The sequence below is a fragment of the Ranitomeya imitator genome, chromosome 4, assembly GCF_032444005.1.
Source record: "Ranitomeya imitator isolate aRanImi1 chromosome 4, aRanImi1.pri, whole genome shotgun sequence".
NCBI classification, from domain to species: domain Eukaryota; kingdom Metazoa; phylum Chordata; class Amphibia; order Anura; family Dendrobatidae; genus Ranitomeya; species Ranitomeya imitator.
In genome coordinates, this window is record NC_091285.1 from 632,100,409 (window position 1) to 632,123,121 (window position 22,713).

Here is a 22,713-nt window from a genome sequence, read left to right on the forward strand (position 1 = left end):
TCATCCCGTCGCTGTCCTTGCATGCATGGCTCACCCCGTCGTTGTCCTTGTATGCATGGCTCACCCCGTCGTTGTCCTTGTATGCATGGCTCACCTCGTCGCTGTCCTTGCATGCATGGCTCACCCCGTCGCTGTCCTTGTATGCATGGCTCACCCCGTCGTTGTCCTTGTATGCATGGCTCACCCCGTCGTTGTCCTTGTATGCATGGCTCACCCCGTCTTTGTCCTTGTATGCATGGCTCCCCGGTCCCTGTCCTTGTATGCATGGCTCACCCCGTCGTTGTCCTTGTATGCATGGCTCATCCCGTCGTTGTCCTTGTATGCATGGCTCACCCCGTCGTTGTCCTTGTATGCATGGCTCCCCGGTCCCTGTCCTTGTATGTATGGCTCACCCCGTCATTGTCCTTGCATGCATGGCTCATCCCGTCGTTGTCCTTGTATACATGGTTCCTTATCCCCTATCCTTGTATGCATGGCTCCTATAAAAAAAAAAAAAAAAAACATCCTACTTACCTTGCCTGCGTGTCCTTGCTGCATCTCGTTTCGGCCCCATTCATTAAGCTAATGAATATTCACTCCATGCCTATGGGAGTGGAGTGGTGTAAATATTCATTACCTTAATGAGCGGGGCCACGTGATCGCTCGTCCGGAAGAGCTATTTATTTCATTTCTCTTTAGCAGCGTCACAGGCTTTAGCCACAGCCGCTGGCTCTTCTCTGTGACCCGCTGCTCCGCCGCTCGGGCTCCCCCGCCATCTATCTGGGAAAATGACTCGAGTATAAGCCGAGGGAGGCATTTTCATCGCATAAAAATGTGCTCTGCTTATACACGAGTATATACGGTAACTTAAACATTTTACCAAACAAAAGGTACTCTGTGTGTCTGTGAAGGGAAACTTGATGATTTCTCCTTAATAGTAATTTATTGAAGTCCTGTGATTACAGCAGCATCGGCACACATTCATATTATAAGTAACCAGCTTGTAGGAACACTGACTATGTAACTAAATAGACCATGACTGGCAGACAACGATAATTTCTTGCGGTTATTAATGTGCTGTGGAGTCGGTGTCCATTTTGGGGCAGTCGGTATAAAATGGACCCACTCAGACTCCTAAAATACACTACTTACATACTGTTAGGGATAATTCGCTTTTTAGGCGATATTTATCAAAAATGTAAGACGTTCACACTACTGTGATAATTTATCATGAAAGTAGGACATTTAAGTAGAAGCAATGGTGATGTCCTCATCTTAAACAACTTTTTTAACAAAAGCCTATAACAATAATGGGTACACCGCAACACAAAATGTCAGTGTCTCAATAATTTGTCATGTGGCCCTGAGCATCAATTACAGCTGACGACGACGTCTCTTGATGTTCACTAGTGGAGTTATTGTCTGCGGAGGCATGGCATCCCACTCTTCTTGAAGGGCGGCCCTCAGGTCATTGATGTTCTGGGGTACAGAGTCACGAGCCTCTATGTGGAAACTCCACTGATCCCATAGGTTTTCAGGTCTGGAGAACGTGCAGGCCACTCAATTTGAGGTACCCGAGTCTCCAGCAGCCGTTCCCGAATGATGTGACCTCGATGAGCAGGACCATTGTCATCCATGAAGATGAAATTAGGCCTGTGTTTATAGTGCAGAGGCAAAATGACTGGATTAATGATGTTATTCAGTAGTAGGGGCTTGTTACTGTACCATATTGACTAGACACCACCACCACCAAAGGCTAGTCTGGTGACAATTGTGGCTGATGAATAGCGCTCTCCTTGACGTCTGCAACATCGTTTGCGGCCATCATTTCTGCTCAGCGTGAATCGACTTAAATTGGTGAACAGCACAGAGGACCACTAGTCCCTCATCCAGCATAGATGGTCGCTGGCCCATGCAAGATGATGATTCCTGTGCCTGGTGGTGTGGTCATGTATCTTGCAGGCTGTCTAGCACGCGGACCACAATCGTGTAAATGGTTTTGAATGGTCCGACGTGACACTTGGGCGCCTCTCACCTCCCTTAAATGTGTCAGGAGTTGTGTGGAACTCCTCATCCGGTTCCAAATGGCATTATTCACAATGAAGCGGTCATCAGTGTGGGATGTGGCCGAAGGACGTCCACTTCTCTGCCGTTCTGTGACTCTTCTACTCTGTTACACCCTGATGACTCTGTGACCCTGTAAGCTCAGTGGCCTCTTCCGTCTGAGAGCATCCTACTTGAAGCATCACAATGGCAAGGTCCTGGTGATCAATTGTTAGGTGTCACCTGGTCTCATGAAGTCGAAATGTGAACAGTATGATGAAGACTGATTAATACCAATTCTAACTAAACCCTTAAATGTATTGGCCGGGCCGATTCATGGATGAAACACCTAGTTAACAAAAACTGACATTTTCAGATACAAGCCAATGTATATGATTCCAAGGCCAGAACCTACAATTAAACAATTAGAGCAGCTCCCTAACATAATATTATCCTACAAAAAAAAGAAAAATGGAGCATAAATGCCCTTAATAAATAAGGTGAGGTGAGACGTAAATATATAAAAAAAAAAACTGTACAAGTCTTTATTAGCTCACTCACATACATAATACTGGTGTACATAACCCACAAGATGAGTTAGAAATAGGGGGAAGATCCAGGCAACACAAGTCCCCAAAGGCCCTCATGGTAAACATATAAAGGCATTTCAGTTTCATTCCATTGCTTCTCGTGTTTCCATGTGCAAGTGAGAATAATGATGATCCCTCTACACTGTGACATCCCTTCAGATGTTTGTAGACCGCTATTAAGTCTCCTCTTAGCCTACTTTTTTGTAAGCTAAACATTCCCAGATCATTTATCCATTCCTCGTAGGACATACTTTGCAGTCCGCTCACCATCCTGGTAGCTCTTCTCTGAACTTGCTCCAGTTTTCCAATGTATTTTTTTGTTTAATCTGGTGCCCAGAACTGGACACAGTATTCTAGATGAGGCCTGACCAAGGAGGTGTGAAGCCAGATGAGGTCTGATCAAGGAGGAATAGAGGGGGATAATTACACGTGATCTAGGCTCTATGCTTCTCTTAATACATCCTAGAACGGCGTTTGCTTTTTTTGCTGCTGCATCACACTGTTGACTCATGTGCAGTCTGTCATCTGAGTATACCCAAGTCTTTTTCACTGTTGCTTAGTTCTATTCCTCCCATTCCATAGATGTAATTTTCGTTTTTCTTGCCCAGATGTAGAATCTTCCATTTCTCCATGTTAAATACCATTCAGTTAGTTGCTGTCCATTGTCCAAGCTTAGCTAGATACTTCTGAATCCCTTCTCGGTCTTCCCCAGTGTCAGATATTCATCCTGGCTTTGCATCATTTGCAAATTTGATTAGTTTTAGGTTTATCCTGAAATTTTGCCCGAAAGCCAAATATCCCTAACTTTTTGTGAGTAGAGTATATCATACACTGGGTACAGTAGTACAATGCAGGATGTGCTGTAATTTTTTAATAATAATTTTGGAAAGTTATGAAATGTCCTGTAAATGTCTGTTCTGTTCCTGATCTAAGGGTCTGGGCTTTGAGTTGAGTTGAATCTGTGCTGCACTTTATGTACATGATCAGTAGTGACCAGTGCTGTAGAGTCGGAGTCAGAGAAATCGAGGAGTCAGGGGATTGGCTTACCAACTCCACAGCCCTGGTTCATATAGTAGGAAGCAAAAGTCTGTAGCACAAGCAGATTTGAAGGACAAGCTAAGTTCCATGAATGTACTTACTCTAGATTTTTGTTTTTCACTGGAGGTGCAGTGCTTTCTTTGTTTCTGTAGGGGGAACTTGGCAGTTTAATAAAGTCCTGTGATTACAGCAGCATCAGCACACATTCATATTGTGAGCAACAAGCTTGTAGGAACAGTGGCTACAACTAATTGGTTGAAGGTAAAGATACTTACTGTACATGAGGATTGTAGAAAACATTTTTGTTACTGAACACTTTAATTTAAAGGGATTGTACTGAGATTGTAAATGATGCCTTAAGCACAGAATAGGTAACTTACTGATCAATGGGGGTCCGACCAGTGATTCCAGTGGAGCTGAGATCGTACAAGACCACCGCTGCCCCGTTTATTGTTAATGAGAGTCCCAGAGAAAGCAGATTACAACTTGGCTATGGTTGGTGGTCCCATAGCCCATTCATTCAGCAGAGGTATTCATGTTTGACCTCCACTGCACCATTCAGAAGAGGAGAGCCCCTTTTTTATGATCGGTGCATGTCCCAGTGGTCAGAGCCCAGTGATAAGTAACTTAGCCCCTATTTTATTGACGGGGGAGGATTGAAACAATAGATGATTCCCGTTTCTTCATTCTGCATGGTGGACCATCATCAAAAACGTCTGTAACCCTCCCGTACAGCCCAATTATTGCATATGTGACCCTCCCGCACATTGTGGTTCATTATTAACTTTCCACCCCCTAAGAAAAATCTATATATTGCATAATTAGTGAATGGTATGCTGAAAAACTTATTTCCTAAAAATTGTTGGATGTGTCAGAAACCTTACACACATGTATTGCGTACTTGTTTTTTTGCAAATATTTGCTCACCGCGGCGTTTCCCTTTCAAGTGCGTAATTGCCATAATTTGCCGTGAACTTCATACAGATGTGGTGTTATATGAGAGATGTTCTGTGACCCACACTTCCCCAAGTAATAGCATAAATACCGCCGTCATTATACCGCGCACGCTGGTTGTGGTGTGGGGCGTGCTCCACGGCTATAAATCCAAAGTTTACAACCTGCTGTACAAATACCACAGTGGATGTAAGCACATTCATGAGCTGACGATGTGTACGGGCTCGTTACCTAGGAATCTGCAACGCGTGTGTCATTTACACCGGCCGCGTCCTCGTGTAATTAGGACACCAGTAATTTACCAAAGTTACATGAGGTGTTTGACAATTGCAGGGGATTTTTTTTTTATAGATTATTGCCAATATGAACGAACGTATTTTGCGTTATTCATATAAAAGCAAAAAAAAATGTGTGCCGATGCTGCTGTAATCACAGGACTATATTAAACTACCAAGTGCCACCTACAGACACACAAAAACTGCAAAACCTGAACAAAAATTGGCTGGTCATTAAGGCCCTTTATGGACTGTTTTTATTAAGGGGTTACAAGGCTTGTCCAACAATTCTTCCCTTAAAGGGATTGTGTCAACATCTTTTTTTTTTTTTTCTTTGGGAGCGCACTGTTCCCCAGCCTCGTGGCTGCCTGCTTAGAGAGGAGGGGTGGTGTGCTCCTAAATGATGGACAGATCTGAAGTGTGCTCTCTCCATGCAACTAGCAGATGAATCGAGGAGCACTCCGATTAAACTGGTCCCAGTGCTCTATAACTAAACCTGCTTCTTGCCTAGGAAACCGGCCATCGCTGATAGACTGCTGAGGTGGCCGATAGCCTTGACAACAAGAAGTAAACTATAAAGTAAAAAAAATCTCGCTACTGTCGAGAACAGAGAGGCGGTAAATTGTAAAGTTGCTGTTTTTACAAGCATTTTGCAATTTTTTTCCCCCCTTTTTATGATAATGAAAAAATCCCTTGAACTGTTGATTGATTTCCATCAGTATTGGTGACTCCTGCATGTCCGTACCAGGAACGGCTAACTCCCCCTTATTCTTATTGTAGCCTCCAACCACGAGACGGCTGTAGAAGACGAAGGGTTACTGTTCTCCGATACAGGTTTCTGGGCCAAGTTGTTAATAGAAGATGATAATTTTGACCAGAAGAATCCACCTTCTCCTTCATCTATGGACCGTACGCTCCTTCCTCCATCAGAAGAGACCAGAGAAGAACTTGTATTCCTGCCTGATGGAGACATGCTCATGGAGGACCATGATGAAGATGGCGCTCATCTGCTGTGCCAGGGCTGCCAAGGCAAGGAACATGTGGCTAGTAGATTTCCATCACAAGATAAAACGGAAGAAATGGATTGGAAACCTCTGCAGGAACCTCCGGGAATTGTGATCGAACTGTCTGATGATGTGTCCACAGATCTGGAGACTTCTGGGTAAGTTCAGTGGAAGTGACGGCGCAACTAAAGGTGCCCATACATCTTCATAAGTTGGCCAACGGCTATGCACCCTTGATTTGGCCGAGCATGCATGTGTCTTCGAGACGATGTACCTGGAAGCAGCTTCTCTCCCGTAGACATGGTTCCCATTCATTTCTTTCCTCAACATGGACATAATCCATGTGTGAAATCCAGGTAAAATATCAGAAAACCTCTACATACTTCTGTGTGAACTCTAAGTAGTTTTTTTGGTTTGCAGCTCCGAGGAGGTGACCTATGTGGAGGCCATAGCCAGGACTCAGGATGTGGAGGCCGCCCGATGTTTGGCATTGAAATTATTCCAGCTGGACGGTTTCGAAAAATCTCAGGTCGCTCCTTACCTGCAGAAAAAGTAAGGCAACGGACATCAGTCTCACAGCGTGTCAATAGGCTACGTAACAGGCAGTTCTCGTCGTGTCGGACAAGCCCTTCCTGGGGGAACATTGCCCCTCTTAAGAGCTGGTTTTGGGGAAGTTGCTTATGAGCCTGGGCAGGAGACAGTAGTCACTGTCCAGCACATACAACACTAAATGGCTCTGACACGGTGGGACGAACAAGGACCTCCACAGCGATATGACAGATGGCAGACCCTCCCAAGTGTCAGACAACCCTATCTATGTTCTCCAAGTTCTCTGCAATGAGTAATAGGGAAAAAAGACAGATCCTATGTCTGTTGTGAGAACGAACACTTCCTACGGTCAGGACTAATTATAACGAAATTGGTAGCCACAGTTATTTCATTATCAGTTCTCGTCACCTTCAAAGGGGTTGCCTGAGAGGAAATCCAAGATGGCCGCTGTCACTTGTTTCAGGCTACAACCTGTCCTAGTGTGTGCCTGCCACCCTGAAGAAACGCTGCTCGAGACATACATCTCGGCCGGCAGGCTGAGGAGCAGCATCCTAAACTAATCTGCTCCCTCCGCCTGACAGGTTTACACGGACCAGGAGGATAAAGCCGCTGTGTACTCCTCCGTGCTCACAGCAGAGCCGGGAGACTCGCAGAGCTTCTGTTTCTTTTGTCTCCGTGTCCCAAGCAGTGTTTATTCAGGCTTTAACGCATCCTAGGACAAGGTGCAGCTTGAGACAGTTAACGCAGGCCATCTTGGATTAGTTCTTGGAGAACCTCTTTTAAAAAAAAAATTAAATTACTTTTAAGCAGCTGTAGATATATAGTATTGTATCCCCCCAAATACCAGTATAGCTTCTCTTTTTAGGCCTCCTGAGTGTCAAAGATCTTTCTAGGGTGATACTAGGGTCAGTGTTTGTCCTTCTGTTTGACCACCCCTTTAGTGTCAGTGAGAAAGGGCGAAACTGCAGCCGCATCCCCTTCCTCCCCCTCCTCTTTTCTACTGTTAAATTTTGGAGAACGAGAACGGCCCTCAGCATTTACAGACTAGGAAATAAATACGGGTTGCTGGAACATGAGGGAGATATCACTTCCCCAATGTAAAAAAAAAAAAATTAAGTCTGTGGAGTCAATTATATACTGAATGATGCAAAATAATAATGACTCGTACATGTTAATGACGTGGGTTCAAATACTACATTATATATAATAAGTCTTATTAAGAGTTAAATATAGTTTTAACAATCCACCTAATTACATTTGGAGCTCCGCCAGAACGTTTCAAGCTTGTAATAACCATAGATCATAAAAAAATGACCCAATAGTTTAGTCCATGCATGACGCTGGATAACAGGAGCCTCTAAAAGGCCCAAGACAACAAAGGGGTCGATATAGAAATAGGGAGGGTCTCAGCCATCTAAAAAGGGATTTGTAAGCTAAAATTCAAGGTTTTTTTTCCCTCCACAAGAATGAACAGGGGCGATATTCACTCTGGGGTCTCCACTGAACTTGTTCATACCCGTAAAATAGAGATGAATTGAGTTTATACTTACCGTAATTATTAGCTGCAAGGGGTTTCCACTTTAAGAAAAGTAGACCCCAAATGCTTTTATTTCTGTAACATAACATAAAATTCCTTTAAATAAAGCACTACTTACTGTACATAATCCATAATCCCATGTGCCTCCTTATCCATGAAGTGGTGGTCGGAGGCTGTCATTAGGGGGATCCTCTTCCCCCTCGACCTGTGTGTAGTGATGTAGAGGTGTAAGTGATGTGTATGGCGGCAGGTGTAATAATACGTCTTTGTTCTGTTCAGCAATGACTTCAGTGCCTTGGTGGCTGAGGAATACCTTGCACTTTTCGACTTCGCAGGGAAAAGCCTGGATGTGGCTCTCAGGTGAGACCATTTATTCATTTTGCAATGACGTTTTTTTTATACTTAGTTTTTTGGTTTTAAGGAAATTTGGATGGTGCCATAAATTAATACATCTGGTCATAGAAAACACTAAATGGGCTCCTCCTTTACGGCAGCGCTGAGCCCCCTGCCTCCCATAGATCCTGTATGTAACCCAGGTTGCCTGGTCCGTAGCTCCTAAGAAGGCGTCAGTCACATAATTTGTCCTTGTTTAGCATGGACCAATGATGAGTACATTTTTAGGCTTCATATTCCAGCCTGCATTCCCTCTCTATAGATATGGGGGTCACCTCCGTTTCCATATTTTAGGTCTCTGCTGCAAGAACTGGTACTGACTGGGGAAACACAGGAGCGAGAGCGGGTCCTCTACCACTTCTCCAAACGCTTCCACAACTGCAACCCTAAGGATTTCCGATCCGCAGGTGAGTGATCCCGGTATACGGATTGTATATATCATGTTCTGGTCATTCGTGATCCGGAGCGGCGCTCATCAGACGTCATTGTATTTCAGATGCTGTTCACACTATGACCTGTGCCCTCATGCTGCTCAATTCAGATCTACACGGACAGGTAATATGTGTGCGATACTGACCTTTGTATTAGATCTGTGTGGTTATAATAGTAAGTATCTATGCAGAATACGCAGAGGAAGGCCATACTGCGCAGTACCTATATGATGGGGACGGGTGCAAAATGCGGATGCATACCCACCCACATAACAATCATCCATGAGGGGGTGGAAGCTCGGTGTGATAAGTGCCCATGGAGAAGGCTTCTGTAAGGTGCCGGTCACACAGATACGTGTATCCTCCAATATCAGATCGCTGGAGGTCTGACAGCTTTCATGGCGACTGGATGTGCGCAGTGTACAGAGATGGAAAATGGCTCCGTACATGGCGTAGTGGCTCAGCTCCCATTCACTTCAGTAGGAGCTGAGCAGCACCCGAGATCTGCCTCTATGCTGTGCACAGAGCTGTGCTAGGTAAATTGTGTACATCCAAAAGCTACAGATAGGTGACTCTGGGTGCCGAGTGTAGGTCATCAATATTTATGTCCTGGAAAGCTAAGGAAGGCATCTGGCTGAAAAGGGGAATCCGTTATGGGAAAGTAAATCAGATCAATATTTGCTGTGACCGCACTTTGCCTGCCAAAGTGTCACTTTTAGGCACTTGTCGCTTGCACACAGGTTTTGAAGGAACTAAGCAGAGAGGTTGTTCCAAACATCTTGGAGAACTAACCACAGATCTTCTGTATATGAGACTTGTCAAAACCCATCTGTTTCTTCATGTAATCCCAGACAGACTCAATGATATTAGGATCAGGGCTCTGTGCAGGGCCGGTGGGCCACATCATTACTTCCAGGACTTGTTGTTCTTTACAATGAAGATAGTTCTTAATGACATTGGCTGGATGTTTGGGATAATTTTCCTGCTGCAGAATAAATTTGGAGCCAATCAGACACCTCACTGATGGTATAACATGATCGATAAGGATCTGCTTGTATTTCTCAGGATTGAGGACACCATTAATCCTGACAAATTCCCTAACGTCATTGGCTGAAATTCAACCCCAAACTTGCAAGTTGCTTTACTGTTCCTACTTACACTATTGTGCCGCTCTCCAGCCCTTGGTGAACAAACTGCCTTCCGTTACAGCCAAATATTTTACATTTTGACTTATCACTCCAGAGCCAAGTCAGCCATTTTTCTGTACCCCAGTTCCTATGTTTTTGCACATAATTGCATTGTTTGGTCTTGTTTCCATGTAGAAGTTTTCTTACTTTCTGGCCACAATTCTTCCATGAAGACCACTTCTGGTCAGACTTCTCCAAACTGTAGATTGGTGTAGCTAGGTCTCAGTGGTTGCTTTGAGTTCTGAGCTGATGGCACTGCTGGACATTTTCCAGTTTTGAAGGGAAGTAACCATGAAATGTCCTTCATCTGCTGCACCAAGTTTCTCTGGCCGACCACTACGTCATTTCTCAACGTTGCCCATTTCTTGGTGCTTCTCGAAAAGAGCCTGAACAGCACATCTTGGTATTCCAGTCTGCTTTGGAATCTTTGCCTGGGATAGACCTTGCTGATGCAGTGTAGCTACCTTTCGTTTTATTTCTGCGCCCAGTCTTGCCATGGTGTATGACCTGTGCCATTTAACGGTCTTCCACAACCTCACCTTTGTAGCAGACTTCCTCACCCAGCTTTTACGCCTCTTACACAGCTTTTTCTGATTGAGTTAATGACAACTTCTATATGAAAATGATGATCATTATCACCTGTTTGGTGTATTTGGTTACACATACACCAGACTAAAATCTTACAAAGTCCTTGACTTTGTGTAAAAGTGGCTAGAAGAATTGAGGCTGGTTTGAAGGAAAATGGCGGTCACACCAAATACTGATTTTAGAGCAAGGCAATGGCATGTGACGCGAATTGCAGAAAAATTGCAGGATGGCCACCATGCAACCTACTATTTTTCTAATGAAAAAAGTCACAGGCGACTTTGACTGTGCAAAAAAGCCATTGTGAAGCAATCGGCCTCATTTATTGGTGTCATAAGTCTAGTGCAGAAAAACTGCATAAAAAGTAGAAAAAGCGTGGCTTACCAGAGGTTAATGTTGAAACGGCCACTCTAGCTGGAATCTGTACACTGATAAATAAGCAAATCATGAATTAATCAATGATTTTATCTTATCTAGACTCAAAGGAAAATATATCCTATGTTTTATCTGTACCGTCTTTTTTCGACACCTCTTAAAGGGAACCTGCACAATTGCAGACAGCAACGTTGCGGCATAACACTTACCTGGCTGCAATCATGTCTATGGTTCGGGCACAAGGAATTGAGTAACACATTCACGTGACCCAACACTTTGGCGTGATTAAATTAAAAGGGTTATCTGAGAATATGACCATGCTGGTCTTCTTTGTTTTTGGGTAGTTTTACTGCTGGCACCTCCACGATCTGCTGATTGAAGAGACTACCGCTCTCCAGCGAGTGCTGCTGCCGTGTCTGTCAGGTGCAGGTCTGCACAATTATCTGTTGCGGTGCATGGCATTACTGATCATTTCCATTCACTTAAATGGGACTGAGGTGTAATTCGCATCATAGTGTTCGGAGCTGTGCCTGGTACACAAGGCAAGACGCTCATGGTACCGCCATGGCCACGTTAGCTGCCCCATCTGTGGAGAAGCCAGCAGTCAGACACTTAACAATCTTATAGTATTGGTCATCAATATTTAAATGTGAGAAAACCCCATTGTGATTATCTTTGCACAATATGAGGTGCCAGTTCTTACAATGACCCTCCACGTTGACCACCATCACATGCTTTTCCACATTGAACAGTATAACAATTAACCAGGCACACTATTCTTATTTCTGACAACTTTCCTTTCTGCAGAATATCGGGAAGAGTATGACATTACAAGAATTCATTAATAACCTTGATGGGATGAACGACGGGACCAGTTTTCCTCGGGAGCTCCTGAAGGTAAAGGACTGCTCTTTCTTTTTTTACTGCAGTCACTTTGTATGCGTGCACAATTTCATTATTGTGTCATTTATGCACTACATGACCCCATTTTCTTTTCTTGTAGGGCTTCTACAACTCGATCCGAACAGAGAAGTTGGAATGGGCAATGTGAGTAGACCTAAAAAAAAAATTCACCATAGCCCCTTGCCAATTTATAGCTAAGCCACTTGTCTTATATACGTCATGTAAGGAGACAAGTCCATCCCAGCTGTCTGATGTGTGACTACAGAAGAGAGCAGGCACTGGAGGGGGACTGCATTGTATAGTCACCATTTAAATTGCAAGTGTTGGGAGGAAATCCAGGCAAACTACTTACTGATGTTGTCCTTGGTGGGATTGGAACCCAGGGCTGCACTGCTAACCACTGAGCCATGGTGCAGTACTAACCACTGAGCCACAGTGCAGCCCCATCACCAATAATTATTATTCAGAAAGTGTCTCAGTGGGTAAAACAGAGTCACGGTTATCCGTCTCGAGTCCCTCGTTATCTCCTTCCTACAGACTGCTGTTACATCCATGTTTTTACCTTTCTCTCCTCCTCGTTTTGCTAACCTGCTTATTGCTGTTGTTCAGGAGTGAAGAAAAACTATCAAACCCTCTGCTCACAAGACCGGAGAGCATGATGTCTATCCGAAAAAAGAGCAGTCCTTTCCTGGACATACCTGCACCCAACCCTGATGACCCGGTATACAAGAAAGGGATGCTCTGCCGGAAAATACTCGCTGATATCGACGGAAAGAAAAGTGAGTCAGCGCCTGGTTATAGGCCTATGTGTGCAACCATCGGGCTCCCTCCTACCATAGTAACGCAGGAGAATGTGGCCATATACAGGACTGTAAAAATGTTTTATCTGGTGGGGGAAATATGCTGAAAATGAAGAATATTTTTTTTAAATAGAAGTGTTAAATTGGTTGTCCACTACTCGGACAAACTCCTTCTCAATCCCTATGTTTCTACCTTTTAAAATAATAACACTTATACTCCCCTCCAGTGCCGGCTCTGTTCCAGGGGTGTTGGTACTGGTTCCCGAGAGGATCGCATTGTTACAGCAGCGGAAAAACGTGGATAAAATGCTTAAAAAAAAACACAACGTGGGCACATAGTCTTAGTGTTATTAAATTACTAAGTCAGACCTACCTATTGAGAAGGGGTTGTCCAAGTAGCGGATAACCCCTTTTAATAGTTTATTTTTAACAGTTAGCAAAGTGAGTGCACAAAAGAGAAATCTAAATTCCATGAATATTTGGTGTGGCAAAGCAGCATCACATCTCCTAGGTAAACTTGTACTTTTGAAGGCACTTTGCAGAGAGGTTGTTCCAAACATCTTGGAGGACTAACCACAGACCTTCTGTGGATGTCTGTTCATTTAATCTTAGACTGGATGATGTTGAGATCAGGGCTCTATGGAGGCCGTTTCATCACTTCCAGGACTCCTTGCTCTTCTGAAGATAGTCCTACCTGACATTGGCTGTATGTTTGGGGGTCCTTGTCCTGCTGCAGAATAAATTTGGAGCTAATCGGACGCCTCCCTGATGGTATTACATGATTGATAAGTATCTGCCTGAATTTTTCAACTTTGAGGACACCATTAATCCTGGCCAAATCCATTTGAGCCCTGGCAGTGATATTCCGGCATCATGGAGCCCTGATCCAGTTTGTCTGGGATCACATGAGGAGACAGAAGGATTTGCACAGGCGACATCCACAGAAGATCTGTGGTTAGTTCTCCATCCAACAACCTCTCTGCAGAGATCCTTTAGACACTTTAGTGCAAGTGACGAGTGCCGAGAAAAGGTGATGCTGTTTTGAAGACAAAGGACGGGTGCACCAAATATCAGATTTCTCTTTTGTTCATTCACTTTGCATTTTGTTAATTGATAAAAATAAACTATTAACATTTCTATTTGTTAAATCATTCTCACTCTGTAGTTCCGGGAATAGGATTCCGGGATTTGCTAAATGAAGTGACTGCGGCTTGTACTGACCGCCATGCCCCCCGATCCACTGACATTATCATGCTGTTTGGGTTTTACCAAGAACTCCGTTTCCCTATTATTGTCTGAAGGAGGAAGTAATGTAATATCTAATGCACAAAGAAAATGATCCTTAACGAGTAACTAAGTGTTTAAGTGTATTTTGTCATACATATACTTTGTAGGCACTTTAAATGCCTGTAGGTCGGTGGGGGTCTGGGTCCTGACACTCCCACCGATCGCTTAAGACGGCTGAGAATTGCAGCGATAACGAGGCAGGAGCGCCGCTCCGCTGCCTGAGCGAGTTGGCTGAGTGGATCACGGCAATCATTAGAAAGTCATCGGCCGCTACGTGCGCTCATGCCTCATTAGATGCACACTTCTGAGCCATCTCCCAAGTGATTGGTGGTCCCACTTCAGAGGGGATCTCAGATCTACTGACACCGATCTATAGGCATTCAAATCAAGTGCCTACAAAATATTAAAAAAAAACCCAAGTAAAAGTTAAGTTACTCTTTAAAGAGGTTGTCAACTTTTTCTGAATCTCTGTTTTCCCCCTCAGTAAAATATTAGTTGCACCTTTCCATTGGCTCTCCCGGGGATCATGTGACATGTCACGTGATCCCTGCAGCCAGTCAGCACTGGCTTCACTCTCCCCACCATCTAGACAAATCAGAGGTACGGATGAAATGAGAGAGCAGCCACGGCTCTCACTACTTCTGTAAGGAACTTACATCAGAAGGCGGGAGGAAGAAGCCAGCACTGATTGCCCGCAGGGATTACATGACATAACAATGTCACACAAGCCCTGGGAGAGCCAGAGGTGAGTATAGGGGTTATTACTTTACTGGGGGGAAACTGAGATTCAGAAAGGGTTGTCCGAGTAGTGGACACCCCTTAAAAATGAATGGACCCAAAAAGAAGACATTGCTCAGCAGGAGCACCAGAAAATTCTCCCTACAGGTATAAAACTGTTTTTTTTTCATACATTTATCTCTTTTAGCCATTTCTCCCACAAAAGCCTTCTGCTCACATTACTGTCACAGATTACTATGACAGATCTGTGTTCAAAGGGTAAAGGACAAATCGTAAATGGCCCCCATTAACTTTGATGGGGATAGTCGGGGGGGGGCAGCATTTTGAACAACATTAATCTTGTTGTTTTTTATTATTTTGCTTACATCAGATTATGCATGTACACTATCTAATATTGCTGCTGTTACCTAGAATTATTTGTATCACACCTTGTTCTTGTATCATCATAGCTCCATGGGGGAAAAGAAGCTGGAAATCCTTTCACGCTGTGTTAAAGGGGATGCTGATCTTTTTGTTAAAGGTGAGACTTCTACCAAAAAGGAAAAAGAGATGTCCTCTATTTGCTGCCTTTGCAAAATGCAAAGAATATCTAAACTTTAAGAAATATATATATCCATATATCAGAAGTTTTGATTGTTGAGGACCCCGACAGAGGGGCAGTGGGGCTCAGCAGACCCTCGGAGCACTGATGGACCTTCTGTGAGTCCATACCCATTTCACATGGACTTCTGAGAGTTTCTGCTCCTCCGTTTCTGTGATTGGTGAGGGGCTCATGATCAGGCTGGCCATCGATCAAAACTTCTCACATTTCAAAAGTTTTTTTGAAAAAGTTTAATCACCCTTTAAAGTGATCCGTCCAGTTATAGATGTATAAAAAAAAACCTACTGGTATAGGTGGGAGTGCTGTGCCGCTCATCAGTAACCAACACACAGGGGCGGACTGTGACATTTCTTCTTTTGGTTATTACTGTTTTATTTTTGAGGGACTCAATAAGTAAAAAAAAAAAAAAATGATTGTATGTTTTACGAATGACTGATCCTGTTACATTTCTCATTTGGGCAGGATGAGTACAGGTCGGACTTCCAGTTCCCGGAGGAGGTGATCAGTGTACACCATTCTCTGGCTGAGAAGGCCAGCGAGTACACCAAGAGGCCGCACGTCTTCCGGCTGCAGACCGCCGACTGGCGGGTATTCCTTTTCCAGACTCCGTAAGTAACGTCTACCCACCGTATACCGCCATATCCTGCAGATGAGTCTTATTGTCTAGAGATCTGACACCCACCGACCGCTAAAACTTAAGGGGCAGAAATGTTCAACCAAATATTCTATTGAGCCCCTCTTATCTCTCGGGGGAGCTTCTGTCCCTCTGTTTTACCACCCGACTCCTCTCTGATCACAATTTGTGACATCTCTACATGACATGAATTCTTTTCTGAAACTGCAGTTATATACACAACAATGGCAAGAAAAAGCCGCCGAGCTCAAGATAGTCGCAGACCAGAACAAGACGTCGCCAATCAAATGCATGGAAGAAATAAATCCTATTTATTCTTAATCACCTCCACTAATAACGAAATGTATCATCTGCCTCTCATTAGGACACCCGAAGAGATGAACTCGTGGATCACCCGTATTAACTTGGTGGCCGCCATGTTTTCATCACCGCCATTTCCAGCTGCCGTGGGTTCTCAAAGGAAGTTTTACAGACCCATCCTCCCCTCCACTCCATGCAAACTGGACCTGGTAGGTGCTGATGTAAAGCTGTAGCCCATCACTTCGGCATGTTGGCTGCGCACGGCCACCACGGCATCGTCTGAGGGTTTGGCGTCTACATCTATGATTCCACAATGGTGGATACAGGAACCCGTATTCATCAAGAGATTAGAGTATGGTGGTGGGATATGACCCGTAATGAAATAGTGACCATGTGTTCTGTCGCCTTCACAGGAAGAGCAGCTTCAGTCCCAAGAATCCTTGATGGACAGGTTTACAGACGACCTGACGGAGCATCAGCGGAATCTTCCAGACTCAAAAAGCAAAACGCGTGAATGGGAAGACTATCACCTGCGTGGAGACTACCTGCGTTTTGAGGTACGGGGTCGGATCATTATATATCTCACTAGATGGTGGCCCGATTCGAACGCCACGTAGTATATAGCGCAGCTACGTAGTACATAACGCAGCCACGTAGTATATATAACGCAGCGACATAGTATATAACGCAGCCACGTAGTATATAACGCAGCCACGTAGTATATATAACGAAGCGACATAGTATATAACGCAGCCACTTAGTATATAACGCAGCCACGTAGTATAAAACTCAGCGACGTAGTATATATAACGCAGCGACATAGTATAAAACTCAGCCACATAGTATAAAACTCAGCGACGTAGTATATAACGCAGCGACGTAGTATATAACGCAGCGACGTAGTATATAACGCAGCGACGTAGTATATAACGCAGCCACGTAGTATATATAACGCAGCGACGTAGTATATAACGCAGCCACGTAGTATATAACGCAGCGACGTAGTATATAACGCAGCGACGTAGTATATAACGCAGCCACGTAGTATATAACGCAGCCACGTAGTATATAACGCAGCGACGTAGTATATAACGCAGCGACGTAGTATATAACGCAGCGACGTAGTATATAACGCAGCCACGTAGTATATATAACGCAGCGACGTAGTATATAACGCAGCGACGTAGTATATAACGCAGCCACGTAGTATATATAACGCAGCGACGTAGTATATAACGCAGCGACGTAGTATATAACGCAGCGACGTAGTATATAACGCAGCGACGTAGTATATAACGCAGCGACGTAGTATATAACGCAGCGACGTAGTATATAACGCAGCGACGTAGTATATAACGCAGCGACGTAGTATATAACGCAGCGACGTAGTATATAACGCAGCGACGTAGTATATAACGCAGCGACGTAGTATATAACGCAGCGACGTAGTATATAACGCAGCGACGTAGTATATAACGCAGCGACGTAGTATATAACGCAGCGACGTAGTATATAACGCAGCGACGTAGTATATAACGCAGCGACGTAGTATATATAACGCAGCGACGTAGTATATATAACGCAGCGACGTAGTATATAACGCAGCGACGTAGTATATAACGCAGCCACGTAGTATAAAACTCAGCGACGTAGTATATAACGCAGCGACGTAGTATATAACGCAGCGACGTAGTATATAACGCAGCCACGTAGTATATGACGCAGCCACGTAGTATATGACGCAGCCACGTAGTATATGACGCAGCCACGTAGTATATGACGCAGCCACGTAGTATATGACGCAGCCACGTAGTATATGACGCAGCCACGTGGTATATGACGCAGCGACGTGGTATATGACGCAGCGACGCGGTATATGACGCAGCCATGCGGTATATAACGCAGCCAGCCACGCGGTATATAACGCAGCCACGCGGTATATAACGCAGCCAGCCACGCGGTATATAACGCAGCCAGCCACGCGGTATATAACACAGACAGCCACGCGGTATATAACACAGACAGCCACGCGGTATATAACACAGACAGCCACGCGGTATATAGCAGAGTCCACGCAGTATTTAGCAGTGTGGGCACCATATCCCTGTTAAAAAAAAAATTAAACTAAAAAATAGTTACATACTCGCCCTCCGGCGTCCAACGAAGCTGTCCCGATGCGCGTGATGTTGCCACCAGCTTTCCATCCCAGTGATGCATTGCAAAATTACCCACAGTGCAATGCATCACTGGGAATGGAAGCTGGCGGCAGCATCGGCGGAAGGTGAGAATAGCACAATTTTTTTATTTATTTTTTTTATTATTTTTAACATTATATGGTTTTACTATTGATGCTGCATAGGCAGCATCAATAGTAAAAAGTTGGTCCGGGATGGGGCGACACACTGGCACTGACTGGAGGGGAGTAGGGAGGGGGCACTGATTGAGGAGAGTAGGGAGGGGCCAATTCGCGGCCGGACTAAGCCTGTCGCTAATTGGTCGCGGCCGGGAGGCCGTGACCAATCAGCGATGCGGGATTTCCGTTACATACAGACAGACAAACAGACGGAAGTACCCCTTTGACGATTATATAGATAGATTACATGTAAGCATGACAGATTGTCAGATTTCCGACCACTTGAATGCAGCATAGGGAAAAGTACATGGTCAGTGATGAGGACAGTTAGGTCGCTCACATGCCCGACCGTCACTCCCTTTGTTCTCTGCCCCAAAAAATGGCAGCCCTGAGTGATGGAGCGACGGTCGAGCGTGTGCACTGCGGCTCCATTGTAAAGGGAAGAATAGCTCCCGTTGTGCAGTCAGACCCCCACCCATCAATAAGTTATCACCTACATGATGGATTGGCGATAACTTGTCATTTAATGTGGATATGTATGTAGATCCTATAACAACACTGATCTCAGAACTTCAATTCCGATTAATCAAAATCAAATAAGACTTACTTGATGTGGATTTTTTGCAAAAAAATTAAGCAAATCAAATTTACCTTTTTCATTGCAAAAAATGAAATCCGCCATAAAAATCTGCTCCAGCGCTCACTTCCCGCTGCAGATTTCCTCCATCGCATGCAGATTAAATCCACCCACGATGCTCGTACCGAATTACTTTCCACCCAAGAAGTCCGGACTGCCGATCCGACCCTCATGGACGTGCTCGCTCACTCCTGGATTTTTCACTATTTTTTTTTTCCTCTCTCTAGAAATTACGGTACGAAACATACGTGAAGCTCTTGGCGTTACGGATGGAGAACGACTGCGAAGATCTCCAGGCCTTAGAGTCTCGCCTTACAGAACCTGACGGAGGACAGGAGAACTCCGGCCTGAAAAGGTCCTACTCCAGCCCCTCGCTGAACCCCGAGAACTCTCCCATGGCGGTGAAGGTGAAACGTAACATCTCCGAGCGTCGGACGTATCGCAGGATTATCCCCAAGCGTAATAAAAACTTAGTGTGACCGGAGATCCCTGCTCAGGCCCGACACTGAATGGACCTTCTGCACTTTTCATGGTACCTCTGTATGTGCTGCACAACAGGGAAATCTGTCATGGGCTGCAAGAGGAAATGGCGCAAGGTTATGAGCTGACACCCCTATGGGATTCCTAATCAGTATTGATGGTATTGTCTGTGCTTAATAATTGGACAAAATGGCTTTTTATAAGTCTGTGGATCTATAGGCACTTACCTAGGAGCCAGATCCTCTGCAAGCCTGCCTCATCCTGCACTTACAGCCTTGTGCCACTAGCTGGCACTGTTGCACCACTGAGCCGCCATAGACTTACTGATGACCAGGATTTCGGAGGAGAACGTCCTCTAAGACAGGAGAAGAGCCAATTATTACGTTAGATGTGATGGCTCTCTGTCTTATCTGTTCCGGGGAAAGCTGGGTAGCCAGAATGCTCCTCCTGTATTAAAAGGGCCATTTGTTATGTGACCACCCCTCTAAGAGTAGTTATCCATTTCTGTAAAGGGAATAGAAACCTTCCAGGAACTTTTTTCTTCTTGTTGAATGCATGTATTTTAGGCTAAAAAAATCGTTTTTTCAATAGAATTTAGTTAAAAATGTTGCACCGTTCGCCGTCTATTGCTGGCTGCAGAATGAGTTTTCTGAGAATCTGTCAGTGAGCTCCTTCTGAGCTTTATCCGTATTGTTAAGCTCTTCTCTGTTGATTTATGACCACTGAGCTTTACTGGCTGAGAGGAGCTCTGACATGAAATGACAGATAAAGGAGTTACAAAACTCTGCTGTCAGAACCAGCTCACTGACGGACAACCGGTTAACTCATTCTGCAGCCAGCAATAAAAAAAAAAAGCCTGTAAAAGCTAAACGGGGCACACTTTTTAATGAAACCGAACTGCAAAAATATGTAGCACAAAACGCATGCATCTAAAGAGTCCTGGATAAACAGATTGGTGGGGGTCCGACATCCAACACCCTTATCTGTCAGCTGTGGTGGGAGACGGATGTAAGCAATATAGGGAGCCGCTCCCGAGTACTGCACCATAGTAAGGGGAATCCAGCTGAGCTGCAGTACCACGCATGGCCACTAGAGCAGAAACTGGTGAACAGCAATGTGGCCCTTTAATCAGCCTATCAGTGGGATTGCCAGGAGTTCGGCCCCCCGTAATCTATATGGATGACCTATTCTAAGCCTTCAGTTTAAAAAAACAGATGCCTCCTTTAAGGGGGATGAAAAAAATGGCTGTGCCTGGGACATCTGTTTTACCCAGCTTTCCTAGAAACGGATAGAACTAGGTATTTATTACTAGAAAAGGGGCAATTTGTGGATTTGCTTCTGCCAGTGACCGTTTATGGTGAAGCTCTTCATTCCGGTTATTTCTCTTTTAAAGGGATTGTCACATATGACATCTGTCACCCGTCCACAGGATGGATGATAAATGTTTGATCGCTGGGAATTCGATCCCCCCTCATTAATCCTGAGTACAAGTTCCTCTACATGAATGGAGCAGTACTGAGCATGTGCAACCTGCAGACAGCCAATGAGGGAGCGTCACACATGCTCAGTACTGCTCCATTCAGATAGGGCATTAGTACCCCCATCTTGTGATCAGTGGGGTCCCAGCCGATCATACGTGGGACCACCCCTGGAATTTGTATGACTATCGAGGTAGACCACCACAGTGTACGAGGGAGATGCCAGCCCCGCCTGATGTTGGGTAGTCATGACTCGGGGCTGCCCTTGCTGGACTGATGAAGGCAGTGCCGGCCCCTCCTCATACAGGTATATTATGTACATTGCTTTGTTTGGTACTGTATCTATGTAATGACGATGTGTTCTGTCCTGGTGTATTGCAGGGGGACATCTCCGCTCTCGGCTCACGTCCCCATGGATCCCTTGACACGTCTGTTTAGCGTATACTTGAACCTCCCATTATATAACTTTTTTTATGCTTAATTCTGAAGCAGTTGTTCCCCTGTTATTCCTCCTGGAAATGTAGGACTGAAATGGCATTTCCCTCACCGCTAAGGCCTGATGCCAAGACCCCTATACATATATACATATGTATATTGTCTATGTATTTATAGGCTTCCAGGAAGAGTAATAGAGGAACAACACATAGCCGAGTCCGGCTCCTTGGCGAATACGGATCCTTACCAGGTGGAGGTGTGGGGACGGCGTCCTGCACTTCTTGTTCGGTGCTTTCTGTGCATGGTGGTTTGCTGTCGGACCACCTCCGTGTTCTCGGTGCCCTCCGCAGCCATGTTACCTGCCTGTATGATTGTATGTGCCCAGTATGGCCCCCCGCAGTCTGTCCCAGGGGCCGCCGGTCACCTGTTTGTTATATTTAACCCTTTCTCTGAGCCTGATCTAAAGCCACGGCCCTCGGCCATCCTGCCAGGTACTGAACGTCAGGTCTTCGTATCCGCAGTGGGGCACGGCCTCATTGCCATCCGCATATTGCACTGGAAAACCAATAAAACCATTGAAATGATTCCGGGGCGTTATTGTGTGCAATGTCTGTGCTCCCAGATACAGGTGCGGGGGGGACTTTGCACAAGGCATCCTCCGATACAGACTCCACTCTGCTACATCTCTACCTGGGGCAGAGGGCTGTGTGGGATCAGACATCTTCTGTTATTTCGGAGGAACATGGGGTGATGTGGAGCACAGGAGGTCATCACCGGGGCATGTACTAGGCTGGCGAGTCCTGAGAAGATGCCGGGAATCCTGTGCTCTGACGTCTGACTCTTTCCTAACCTCTCGAGCACTTGAAAGGCCGCAGAGAAGAGCCGCCGAATCACACGAGAGAGCACTCGTCTCCTGCCGGATCACACTGTTCTTTGTATTTCCACTTGTCCCATCGATTGTGCTTTGGGGCGGTCAAGGTGCTCTTTTTTTTTATTTTATTTATTTTTTTTTTTTTTTTACATTTTTTTTAAACATCTAGAGAGTGAAAATGCTCAGATTTGTTGTAAAAAAAAATAGAATTAGAAATAAAAAAAAATAGAATAAGAAATAAATACATAAAATAAAT

General features: G+C 44.8%; 1 protein-coding gene across 3 annotated transcripts in view; it reads left to right on the forward strand.

Moving 5' to 3' along the window:
- LOC138676994 (PH and SEC7 domain-containing protein 1-like) overlaps positions 1 to 22,170 on the forward strand; it is a 47,374-nt gene extending 25,204 nt beyond the window's left edge. For all 3 annotated transcript variants that reach the window (XM_069766760.1, XM_069766762.1, XM_069766761.1), the window contains exons 4-16: positions 5,660 to 6,041; positions 6,304 to 6,435; positions 8,249 to 8,329; positions 8,657 to 8,769; positions 8,859 to 8,917; positions 11,748 to 11,837; positions 11,944 to 11,987; positions 12,453 to 12,622; positions 15,118 to 15,188; positions 15,732 to 15,877; positions 16,268 to 16,412; positions 16,617 to 16,760; positions 19,421 to 22,170. In XM_069766760.1, the coding sequence (XP_069622861.1) occupies positions 5,660 to 6,041; positions 6,304 to 6,435; positions 8,249 to 8,329; positions 8,657 to 8,769; positions 8,859 to 8,917; positions 11,748 to 11,837; positions 11,944 to 11,987; positions 12,453 to 12,622; positions 15,118 to 15,188; positions 15,732 to 15,877; positions 16,268 to 16,412; positions 16,617 to 16,760; positions 19,421 to 19,672 (1,829 nt within the window). In that variant the 3' untranslated portion in view covers positions 19,673 to 22,170. The remainder of the gene's footprint in view (positions 1 to 5,659; positions 6,042 to 6,303; positions 6,436 to 8,248; positions 8,330 to 8,656; positions 8,770 to 8,858; positions 8,918 to 11,747; positions 11,838 to 11,943; positions 11,988 to 12,452; positions 12,623 to 15,117; positions 15,189 to 15,731; positions 15,878 to 16,267; positions 16,413 to 16,616; positions 16,761 to 19,420) is intronic.
- The last annotated feature ends 543 nt before the right edge of the window (positions 22,171 to 22,713 follow it).